The sequence below is a fragment of the Salvelinus sp. IW2-2015 genome, unplaced genomic scaffold, assembly GCF_002910315.2.
Source record: "Salvelinus sp. IW2-2015 unplaced genomic scaffold, ASM291031v2 Un_scaffold2971, whole genome shotgun sequence".
Classification (NCBI taxonomy): Eukaryota; Metazoa; Chordata; class Actinopteri; order Salmoniformes; family Salmonidae; genus Salvelinus; species Salvelinus sp. IW2-2015.
In genome coordinates, this window is record NW_019944266.1 from 163769 (window position 1) to 176026 (window position 12258).

The 12258-nt window shown below is 46.9% G+C and overlaps 1 protein-coding gene across 2 annotated transcripts; it reads left to right on the plus strand.

Annotated features, from left to right (window-relative positions):
* Positions 1-1781: 1781 nt before the first annotated feature.
* adar (adenosine deaminase RNA specific) lies at positions 1782-11937 on the plus strand. Of its 2 annotated transcripts, none has more exons than XM_024142119.2 (11): positions 1782-1888; positions 5810-7597; positions 7921-8168; positions 8361-8550; positions 8719-8867; positions 9530-9665; positions 9966-10198; positions 10385-10541; positions 10849-11017; positions 11128-11221; positions 11580-11937. In XM_024142119.2, the coding sequence occupies exons 2-11, from the start codon at positions 5951-5953 to the stop codon at positions 11731-11733; spliced, it is 3177 nt and encodes a 1058-aa protein (XP_023997887.2). In that variant the 5' UTR covers positions 1782-1888; positions 5810-5950; the 3' UTR covers positions 11734-11937. The 2 variants fall into 2 exon arrangements, with proteins under 2 accessions (XP_023997887.2, XP_023997888.2); XM_024142120.2 differs by lacking the exon at positions 1782-1888 and adding an exon at positions 3755-4217.
* The last annotated feature ends 321 nt before the right edge of the window (positions 11938-12258 follow it).

Below are 12258 nucleotides of genomic sequence, written 5' to 3' on the forward strand. Positions count from 1 at the left end.
TGAACACTGCTCTGATGAAGGTTGGCACAACACTACCTCTCTCTCACACATTATAACTTATAATTACTGTGGTCTAATGCGCTGTGCCACTAGAGATCCTGGTTCGAGTCCAGGCTCTGTCGCAGTCGGCCGCGACTGGGAGACCCATGGGGCGGCGCACAATTGGCCCAGTGTCGTCCGGGTTAGGGGAGGGTTTGTCCTGCAGGGATGTTCTTGTCCCATCGCGCTCTAGCGACTCCTGTGGCGGGTCAGGCGCAATGCACGCTGACACGGTTGCCAGGTGTATGGTGTTTCCTCCCACACATTTGTGCGGCTGGCTTCCGGGTTAAGCGGGCATTGAGTCAAAAAGCAGAGCGGCTGCTAGGTTGTGTTTCGGAGGACGCATGACTCTCCACCTTCGTCTCTCCCGAGTCCGTAACTACCAATTGGATACCACGAAAAAGGGGTAAAAACAAATAAATAAAAAAGAACTTCTAATTACAGTAAGGAAGTGACACTTTGAACGTAAGCTGTATACTGAACCATAGCTTCTACTTTAGAATCTCATTATACCAACTACCAATATCCAACACACCTGCTAGAGACTCAGTTTGTTAATATATAACTCAACCAGTATCACAAAACACATGCATATATACAGTAGTTATATCATGAACAAGCACCAAACAACAACTGGATTGTCCATTACCAAACCTCCAGTAGGCATGTTTSTAGCGGTAGAGTTTGGGTTTGTTTGAAAATGCCCATTTGTTTCTATACTTGACTGAAAGACTTATGATAATATGATGCACTGACTGTAGCCTACTGGACATTACAGTGATGTATTTCAGTTTGATCCGCTGTGACTTTGAGCAGGACAGAGGACCCGAGTTTATGTTTAATGTTTTTTACGTTTAGTCATTTAGCAGATGCTCTTATCCACAGCGACTTACGATTTGTGGTTTTTTGTATGACGTCTATGTGGACTTTTGTCTGTGTTCTGTTTCTATATTGTCTATGGCTGGCAGCACATTCTCACTAAGTCAAATTCCAGTTATGAGTAAATGTACTTGGCGAATAAAGGTGTTCTGATACTAAATGGCGTGGTGCTGACACCTACTGGGGGATGTAATAAGTGCAATTTGCAGGAAAGTTTGAACATGGATCCAGTCTGACCCATTGATTGGTGGATAGTATAGCAGCCTATACCTCTATGGGTTGGTGAGCGTCCAGGCACTGCAGTAGGCTGTGATGTGATGATCTGCTCCCACAGCCTCGTGTATCATGCTGTAAATAGTTCACTAACGTGTTCATTACAAGATACAGGCCTCATGTTTGTATTTTGTTGGATTCCCCCTGCAATATATGGAGCCTTTTTTCTCTACCGCCTTCTCTCACCTCTATCCAGCCAGCCATGCTTTGGGTCTTGAGTCTGGTTCCTCTCAAGGTTTCTTATAGAAAGTAAATCCTTATCAGATGTAGCTTTTTGCAGGGTTCATGCCCACTAGGCCGTGTTTGTGGCAAATGGATTTGTGGAAGGTTCTGTAGCATACATATATTACATTTGATAGATTTTTTTATTTGAGACCTGATTAATCCAGTCCCAATCCTAAACAAGGGAATGCAATAGCAGTGGCTTGGAGGTACTGCTATTCTACCATGTCCTATTCACCTGCCTAAATGAATCCAATCGATCTGCCGCAGCAAAGGTATTCTACCTTGTCTGATGTTCTTTTGGGGGGGACCGCACTCTGCAGTAAAACGGGCGGCGTCACTCCAAATGCGCCAGGTAAACTGTCGCAAACTAGTGATGTCATCATGCGCCCCCCTAACCCCGTTGTTTCTTTGTCGACACTGTCGCTAMCYAGCAGGAACTCGGACTGATACAAAGCTTCAATCGCAAACCCAGGTAAATTAATWACATTTTMAACTCTATTTTTACCTTTCGTGTTAGTTCAATTGAGATCTATATTTGGTTTCGCGCTAACTGCATKGCTTKCAAATGCGKCTATGGTTGTTTGCACGCTTGTGCCGCAGTGATGCTCAATCAATGCTAACGTTAGCTAGCKASCTATYTAGCTAYCTAGTCAATCCGCGCTATGCATAATTATCATTATTTTCACTGCATTTGACGTCGCGTTGCATAGTTGTTTACACTTGGGAGTTGATTGGGAAAGTGTTTCTGCAACAAATCGACAGTTGTGCATGTTATTTGCGATGCACAACCGCGGTTCTACGTTACCTAGCTAGTGAACCCGCTTGGAGCCTCCATCTGCGCAATATCTTGTTCGGAACATGTGTGCGCAGTCCAAACGACAACCATCCATTCAATGATGGCAGTTGAGTTGATCTCTGCGGCGGGTTGCTGAGATAAATTACATACTTACCAGGGTATTCAATATGTAGCGTCAGTTAAAACCAAGACAGCTTGCCTAACGTTTAGCTAATTTCAGGTTATAGTCATGGAGGACTTCAGTCAGGGGATAAACGCCTGTGTGAGAGCGACAGTAAGAAGGGAATTGAGGATTAAGGGGGATATACTGAAAAACGACTGTAAAATGACCAATTGGATCCTATGTCCATCCAGCGACAGACATCGTTGGGGGTCGGAAGCGGGATGAAATTGCACACTGATAGTTGATCCTCCTGTCCTCCTAGCTAACTAGTGCGGGGTTCACTTTGACTGGGGGGAGGGGAGGGGGGGTCGGAAATGGTGTGCATCAGAACCATTCCATAGAAAAAATAAACATGAAGGTTATTCAATGGGGTCCTTAAATTCCACACTCAAGCTGATGGCAGCAGTGATTATTAGTTAAGTTTTATAAATATTTTTGGAAACATTTTCAACCGCGCCAGAGATAATTAACAGACATGCTCTGGCGTGGCTGTGTTTGATTGACCATTGAATGCATGCATGCGTATCCCTGCGTGATGGAATTGGGTTTGATGCTGCGTTCAAAACTGGGAACTCTGAAATCGCATACCTCAGTGCGTTCAGAGACAACTGGGAACTCGGGGGGGAAACGAGCTCCGACTGGGACAACGTAGTTTTGAACGGTCATCCAAGTCGGAAACACGGGCATCTTTCTAGAGCGCCGACCTCAAGATTACTGACGCCATTATTTGACCTTGTTTTTTTACCCCTGAGTTCCCAGTTGTCTTGAAAGCACCAAGATTTGGGTACAGTGGCCACGAGCTATATCCGGCAACTGCTTGCTCAATTAAACTGTTCTGGTTTTGTTTTTGTCACAACAATAATTTCACGCAACAGCAGCTGTGAGACATGACAAKTAAGAGGCGATCTTGAATTATCATATTTTGTAAATTTTTTAGGGGGGGGGTGAATGTTTTGGAGTTAGCCTATGCATATGTAGGCATAATTTCTGAAGGCTTTCTTGTCCAAATTGATATTTTCTAAAATGTAATGTAATTGTCTGTCTAGAGGGGATGCATTTTATAATACATATTGGCTTACTGGATAATAAATAGAAATAACGATTGCTTTCGCATTTCAATCAATATACTGTATCCTCTAACAAGAAATACATCCTGTTTGACAGAACACTACGGCACATTTTCATTCACATGACAAGGACCGATTATTTTTTTTAATAATTTGACATAATTATATTATAAAATCCACATGTTGTGATAAAAATAAATTTGATGTACATCCAAGTATTCAAACAGCCTAGGCCTTGGTACCTTGATCTTGCACCAGTTTTGGCTACATTCTTACTCTAGCTAGTGAAACCTATTGCATCACGTGACTCACCCAGACTGGCTACAGAGCGTGTCTAGAGAAAGGAAAACGAAACTATTCTGCCCCTTCGTGCTGTTTCTCGTGTTAAGAAACTGTAAATGCAGACTTTCTATGCGTTTATAATAGGCCTATCCATAATTTCACATTGTAACGTCTGGTATAAGTATCTTGAATGGTAGGTACTAGATGTCCCTTTGAAATTGAGAAGCGCTCGTGCGGTATGTAAAAAAACAAAAAACAGTTTTTTGGGGATGGTAAAATACATAGAATTTTGAGAAATATAGCCAACTAGTTGAAATACTTTTGTTGTATTTTGATAGAACGTAACTGTTTATCACTAGACTGTTTGAAGTGTAGTCAACTTCTGACCCCGGTAGCACGCCCGCAGACGTCAAGATCTCTCTGCCATTCAAAAGTGACTGAAACCGCCTTCAGGCCAGGTGGTAAATCTGTGTTTTATCCCGCGAACTTTCAGGTACGTTCATTGAATTAGTTAATGTCTTTCTACTGTCATGGAGTCGTTTATGCAACCCACTATGCATGAACTTGATTTATAACACTTTGACCAGGGCGTATACCCCAATTCTGTAATTCAAATAGAAATGACTCATCAATAATCCAGGAACGGGAACATACCGAAAACAAGGCCAAACTGTCTGGTCCATGGGCGAAAGACGTACTAATATTTAATGCGCAGTTCTGAATATTCATATTGCCCATGGAAGCAGCAGAGGCAACTGAATTGAGCCATGCTGGGTTGTTATTTGGCCGTCAGTTGCCGGCTTGCATTAGGGTCAGCCAGATCCCGCTTTGACCCGGGGGCACGGGACCCAGTGCTGCTGCTGCTGTCCGTTAACATTGCCGTGAAATAACTCGCTCCCGCTCGTCGTTATATTATTATTAATATGGTGGCATTCATAGCAATCGTTTCGGGAGCAGCATGACAGACAAGTTTATGTTGACTAGCACCATGCCTGGCAGGGCTGAAATCTGAGGAGCAGGGTTGAGTGTCTTCCTGTGGTCAGTGACATATATCATTGAGTGCAGGGAAGAAGCTTTGTGGTACACATTTTGAATCAAAATACCCCCCCATCATATTCTATGCCCTACAGATTTATATGTAATTGGCATGCAATTACTAGTGCGTATTAAATATTTTAGCTGAGAAAATAATCAGCAAATGAATGTTTTTTATTGAATGTCAGGTTTGCTGTACTAGAAGGTGCCCATAATATGAAAAGGTATTTAAAATATTCCTGTATGTTCTATGGCAAGAAGTCGGTGCTCAACCAACGTGATTAGAGGTGCAACCTGTGTAGACATCATTGGACTCTCATTAGCACCACCAGCTGAAGAGTTTTCCCCTAATTGTCTTCCCCATGCCCTACACAAACTTGTCCATTCCCGATGTGATTATTCTCAAGAAGGCCATTGAAGGCTGAAACGTCAATCTTTTAAACTTGTCTAATAAAACAACTTATTTTTAATGGTGAGCGAGCTTTACTCCTTTTCCTCTCCAATGTGTGTTCTATAGCCAACCTTTTATCAGGTTCAACATCTATTACTTATTTGCTGTGTGTTTAGTCTGTCAAAAGTTAGTGGAGCAACTCCTGTCCTTCACTGACCACCTTGAATCTTTTCTTTCCTTCTGCCTTTCACTTTCCCTTCCTATGTGAAGCTGCAAATCATCCTTAAACCAGAAATACAACACTTAAGCCACAACCATGAATTATACATTTCTGACCTTTTATACATGGATCTCGTTGCGAGCAATTGGGTCCAACAGCATGTGACAGGATGAAGTACAGTGAGACTGTGTAGTGTGTAAAAACATATATATATATATATTATTTGTCATAAGCCCTTGATCTACTCTTTCTGTGTTTTTCTCCCGCCCTTTTACCATTTCCATCAGGATTTTCCACAAGATTTTGACCAGTCTTATGTCCCTAGTTTCTTCTTCATATTGCTTTATATTTGGCTCTTTATTTTTTATTTCATGGCTCTTTTCCTCACCCACTCAGTCACTTTTGCTTTCGCTCACACCCATCTCGTCCTCTCTCTCAGGTGCTGACTGCCACTTTGCGATCATCGCCCACCCGGCTATTCTGCCAGGCTGTGTTGCATCAGTATCCAACACAGAGACGCATCCTCCTATCTGCTGCGTAACAGGCGGCCCTGGTCCCCCCTCAACCTGCCCCCTGCGCTATGAGCAGAGGACGAGGAGGGCCCCCCATAGAGCATTACCACCGACCCCCTCTTCCCCAACTGCAGGCTAAGCAACAATACTACAGAGCTGGACCCCTGGGATTTCACCCCAGAGCCCCCCCGCAACAGGCCCCACACCCAAACGTCCATTCATACCTAGGCCCAGTCCCCCCTCTAGTACCACCCAGTGCCCACTCTCAGCCTCTCTACCCCTCCYCCCCTCCCCCACCCYGTCACAGCCCAGCCCTGAGTCAGCAGAGCTCTTGTCCCAGTGGTCCTAACTCCTTCAGGCAGCAGCAGGTCCACTTCCTGAGGGGACAGAACACTGAGGCTCCCCAGTTTAGGGTGAGCCCCAGAGGGGCGCAGAGCTTGGGTCGAGGGGGACCGAACGGACTCTATAACGAATCAAACCAGGCCCAGGCAGGGTACAGCAGATACTCCCAAAACAGCTCTAGGGGGAGAGGGGGATACAGCAGCGAGCGAGGCAGAGGGAACGGTAGGGACTTCGGGTACCCACCCAGTCAAGGACCCCCTAGAGGACCAACCGGCCCTAGATTCTGGAACCAGAAGCAGACTTCAACCCAAAAGCAAGGCTTCAACAGACAGTGGAGCCTTCATGCAGACTGTGCTGACGGGCCGTCTTTCTCAGAAGGCTTTCAGAGTTTATCCTTAGACAGAGAGAGGTCCTACAGAGGAAGAGTTGACAGAGGCYWCAGCTTTGACAAAGCTTCTGTCTGTAGTAGTAATAATTCAAACAACAAGAGTGCCCCTACGTTTCAGCCACCCGACATCCGAGAGCAAGTTTTGCAAGCCTTGGCAGATTTGAGCCCCGGTGAGAAGCTACAAGCAAAGTGTTTGGCCAAAACGCTGCGGTMSCCCAAAAAGTTTATCAACCAGGCCCTTTACGGTCTCGAGCGTGATAAGAAAGCTTCAAAACACGGTGAYAGTCCTCCAGAGTGGACTGTCTACGTAGAACCACAGGAAGAACCGGAAAGTAGAGATTCTGATCCGGAAAGCCCACGTTCCCAACCGAGGGAACATTCTGTGGAGTCACAGGAAAGGCCTTCAGAAGAAGATTGCTCTCACTTCCTGTCTGTGAAGGAGGAGGACGTTGTCATCGAGGCTGAGATCCAGCAAATTGAAGCGCAGGGTCCTGAGGGCAACAAAGAAGAAGATTACTACGTAGAATCAGATTCACACTCCTCTTCCTCAGAATCATCTGAGTCATATCGGCAACATTCCCAGTCCCAAACCCAACAGCCCAGTATCAACAGCAGCAGTAACGAAGCGCTTGACCTAGACCTTGACGAGAGTGACATGGCGGACTGCGGCAGTAATCAGAAGGAGTTGATCCTGCAGTATCTGCTGGAGGCAGGGGAGGCCACGGCCCTGGTGATCTCCAAGAACCTGGGCCTGAGGGGCGCCAAGCAGGTCAACCCCACCCTGTACGCCATGGAGAAGCAGGGCGACGTGAGCCGCAACGCAGAGGTGACCCCTCACATCTGGGAGCTATCTGTCCATCGCAGGGAGAGGATGGAGAGGAGCCTTAAGGCCGAGCGCAGCGCCCCTGCAAAGGTCGAAGGAATGGGGTCCGGATTCCAGGCGGTGCCACCCGGATTGGATTGTCTAGAGGCCAACGCTGAGGCGGTAGGTGGACACTCACACAGCGAGGGGGTGGGGGGGGGGGGTTGGGGAATTCATTGACGTCTTCCTGAATTTGGGAGACCCCCTCCCTCACTTGGAGCCCGTCTCCTACGAAGAGTTGGAAGGGGAGGATGAGTGTGGCAGTTACCCTAGTAACATAATGTTGGTTGTAACATTGAGGGGTGAACATAGCTCTGTAGATTCCGAGCTGAGAATGCCAGGTCTGGAGCCCTTCACCCCGCCTGACACCGATCCCACTGACCCTCCAACTTCTGCTCCACTTCTTTSTTTCCTCACCTACTTCCTCCTCTTCATCCCTCTATCAGGAGGATGAGTCGAACGGAGGGCAGTGGGCGACCGACGATATCCCCGAATTCCTCAACGCCATCAGCCGGGATGGAGGGGGGACAGTAGCAGTCTCCCTGGCAGCGCCCCCACCTCAGAACCTCCGTGCCAAACTCCAGGAGGTGAGGGCCAAGAACCCRGTCAGCGGCCTGATGGAGTTTGCCCAGTACCAGGGACACAATTGCGAGTTCCTGCTCCTCGACCAATCAGGGCCCTCACATGACCCCAGGTCAGTGATTTCATAATGTTCCCAACCAATCATGGTTGGCCATTGCTGATATGTCTAAGAGGAAACTAGCTGATTGATTTAGCAAATTCATGAAAAAAATTGCATGAGAAAGTGTGACGAAGAAATATAAAAAAATGTGTTGTCCCTGCTCTTTCTCGCTACCTCACTCCCTTGTATTTTTCTCCCTCTCAGATTCCGTATGCAGGTCATGCTGGACGGCAGGTTGTTTCCTGTTGCTGAGGCATCTAATAAAAAGGTGGCTAAGAAAGATGCTGCCGCAGCAACCCTGAGGATTCTGCTGCGTGAGATAGAGGGGGGAGGGGCTGAGGAGGGGCTCACTGCAGGGGTGGACCAGGCCATGGACCCCACCTCTGACGTCCCTGTAAGTCTGAAGTGTGTTCGTGTGTGTGTTGTTAGTAATAATCAATGTGCTCTGTTGTGGTTGATTGTGTTCTAAAGGGCAAAGATTTATGTCTCTTTTTCAATCCTTTTATAACTCTCTGCTCTCTCCCTCCCTCGCTGTCTCGCTCTCGCTCTCCCTCTCTGTCAGGAGGTAGTGGAGGGTCCGCCCCAGGCCCTGTCCCGTTCCCTGCCGGGGGGTAAGAACCCCGTGTCCATGCTGATGGAGTACAGTCAGCGCACTGGAAACCCCATCGAGTTCATCAACACTGGACAGGAGGGCCCACCTCACGACCCACGGTATCCATCTGTCTACAGCCTTCTCATCKGGGATGGGGTCAATTCGAAATGAAGTCAGTCAATTTAGGAAATAAACTGACATTCCAATTCAATAATTGAAAAAATAGCYTCCATTTRCAATGATTTCTCTATAAACTGAAAAGGAGAAGCTATTTATTTCAKGTTTTTCKATTTTTGAATTTAAATTCAAATCACTTCCTGAATTGAGTGACTTCAATTCGAATTGAGCCCAACCCTGCTTCTCATTTTTCTCTCCCTGGTTCTCTCTTCTATACATAAATGAATCATTAGGAAGGTGGGCCTGCCCTCACCTCTCTCCCTCGGGAGCAGTTCTGTATGTCCTGGATGACTTTCATACTGCAGCAGTCTGCTGACTGGATGATACAACAGCACCTCTGTCTCTCTGCATATAACCTTCCCCTAGGCACCTACAGTACTGTCCCGCAGTAATCTGATACTGGGTGTCTGATACTGATACTGGGTGATAAGTGTGACCATCTTTGTCCCTCTCTTTCCCTCCTCTTCCTGAGTGCTGTAGTCTCTGTGAAGCAGATTCACAGCTCTACTCTGATGCCCCCATGTGGTTAGACAGGAATGTCCTCTTACCTCTCACCGATGTATGTTTAGGATGTATAAGTGAGTCTCTGCTCCCTCCTCCTCAGGTTCATGTTCAGGGTGAAGATAGGGGAAAGCCTGTGTGCTGAGAGCTCAGCGCCCAGTAAGAAGGCTGCCAGGCAGCTGGCTGCAGAGGAGGCAGTCAAGGAGTTAATGGCCGACGGGAGACTGCAGCTCAACAAGGTGAGTAAAGGACTCAAACATGGGACTGAAAGACGTTTAAACTAAATGGATGGGTCCCTGAAAAAAACACTACCCCATCTATTTAGGATTTAGGCTTGACAAGCTAGCTAGCTGTTTAGCTATGGACTGGCAGAATGTCATAAGACACAGGCATGTGGACTTCTCTCATTGTGCCTCCAGGCCGTGATTCTAAGAAAAGATCCTCCGAACACTAAGATCACTTTTCCCACCTCCTCTCCTCCATCTTTTCACTGCCTTATCTCTCTTCTCCCTCGCTCTCCATTACCCCGTCCTCTCCAGCCCCAGTTTCCCCTGTGTCTGTCTGGTGATGAAGGGGGCTTCATGCCCGCTTGCCCCTCCCTGCCCCCGCTGACAGAGGAGGAGCTGCGTTCTGCCCACGAGGCGGGGGTTGGTGACCTCATCAGCCACCTAAACAACAACGCCGTGTCAGGCCTGCTGGAGTACGCCCGGGCCAGGGGCTTCGCTGCAGAGATACGACTGGTCGGGCAGTCAGGACCACCGCACGAGCCCAAGTCAGTACACACATTCTTGCCCACATACACTAACATACACACTCTAAAGGGTCATTCAGAGTCCACAGCTGCAGAGCTGCGGTAGTCTGGCGGTCCATTGTGACATATATAACACTATGAAAGCTAACGGTTGAATATTGTAAAACGCGGCTGTGCAAACATGGATGTTTAACTCTTCTCTCTCAGGTTTACCTACCAGGCTAAGCTAGGGGGCCGCTGGTTCCCTCCTGTCTGTGCTTCCAATAAGAAGCAAGGGAAACAGGAAGCAGCTGATGCAGCTCTGAGGGTTCTGATTGGAGAGGCAGAGAAGGCTGCCCGCACCGGGGAACTYACCCCTGCAGAGGTCAATTTACCTCTATTACTATAGTACTTTTTAAAACTCTGGGTCAGGACCCACACTGGGCTTTGGGTGTGTTAGAGGTGGTTCGGGAGTGAGGAGACTGCTAGAATCACACACTATTTCCTCTTCATTTGGGTTGCTGYGAGATTATTTTGGGTCACGGGAGGACAGTGATTTTCTCATTGGGTCTCGAGCTGAAAAAGTTGAATGCCTGCTATACTATGAATACACTGTTAATACTGTGATTCTGCTAGAACCTACTTCTGTGACTGGTGGGCCGTCCATAACCTGTTATTGTTTCTGTCTCTAGCTGCCACTGAGTGGTGGGACAATCCATGACCAGATCGCCATGTTGAGTCACCAGCGCTTCAACGCCCTCACCACACGCATACAGCACAGTCTTCTGGGAAGGAAGATCCTCGCCACCGTCGTCATGAAGAGGGGGGAAGGGCTGGGGACCGTGGTCAGCCTGGGAACAGGTACCTGCCGTGTGTGTGTACGCGAGAGAAAATAACAAGCCTTTTGGGATGATTTTTGTCTCAACCCATTGAGATAAAATAAATGTATTTTTGTTTGATTTTCTCCTCAGGAAATCGCTGTGTTAAAGGGGAGGAGCTGAGTCTTAAAGGGGACACTGTTAATGACTGCCACGCAGAAATCATCTCCAGGAGAGGATTTATCAGGTAGGAAGTTACTGCTGCTCAATTATCTTCCATTCTGTCCTTTTATATYACCACTCTTTTCCCCTTCCTCCTTTGCTCTTCGTTTTGATTCCTTTATAGCTACTCTCCCTGCCTTTCTGAAACCTCCTCTCTCTACAGGGTGTCATATGTCAGCTGTGAAGTCATTACAGACTATGATGTGTGTTAATGTGTCTGTGGAGTCCATCTGGTTAGTTGTAGTGTATTAATGCCACTTACCAGATCCTCTGTTTCTCCACCAGTCTCCCTTTATCTGTGTGTTGGATCCTGGACACTTTCACTGATCTGAATCACTCAAATGTGGATTCTACCTTTCATGTCACCCCCTCTCTCTCTCCAGGTTTCTGTATGCTGAGTTGCTGAAGCACTGTGAAGGATCAGAGGACAGCATATTTGAGCCAGCTGAGGAGAACAAGCTCCGGATCAAACCTGACACCACCTTCCATCTCTATATCAGGTGGGCCTACGAAAGATGTCTCTTCCTCGCTGTTTGACCCTTCAACCCATGGCTCGTTCTTCTCCACCTACTGTCTTCTCTCCCCTTTCCTTCTGTGCCCTGGAACTCAACTGGGCCACCAACCCACCCCCACACACACGTTGTTCTAGGAGTTTGAGAAGCCAGCGTTTTTTTCTGCATAGAAAAGTCTTGGGCGGGCTACTTAAGTGTTTTCGGGCCACGTATGTCAAAACAGTCAAATCATTTTTTTGATGTTTAGATAATGATTTCCGGGGTGAAAAATGTTGTCAATGTAAACTTAAGACTAAAACCAGATATAAAGTATGTAGAAAAGAMAATGGCGCTATATGTTCTATAATAAGATCTTCTTTGAGAACTAACAATGACCCAAATAACAGCTAGACAGTCAGGGGGAATACAAAATTCCCCAACTGATGCACTCAGGAGTATTTTTGTCGTGGCATGGGGCCACATTGATTTTGTTATAACGTTTGAGTCCCTCAGTTCAAATAAGCCATGAAAAAATGTGTAGAATTGCAAATTTCGTCACTGGCCAACAGGG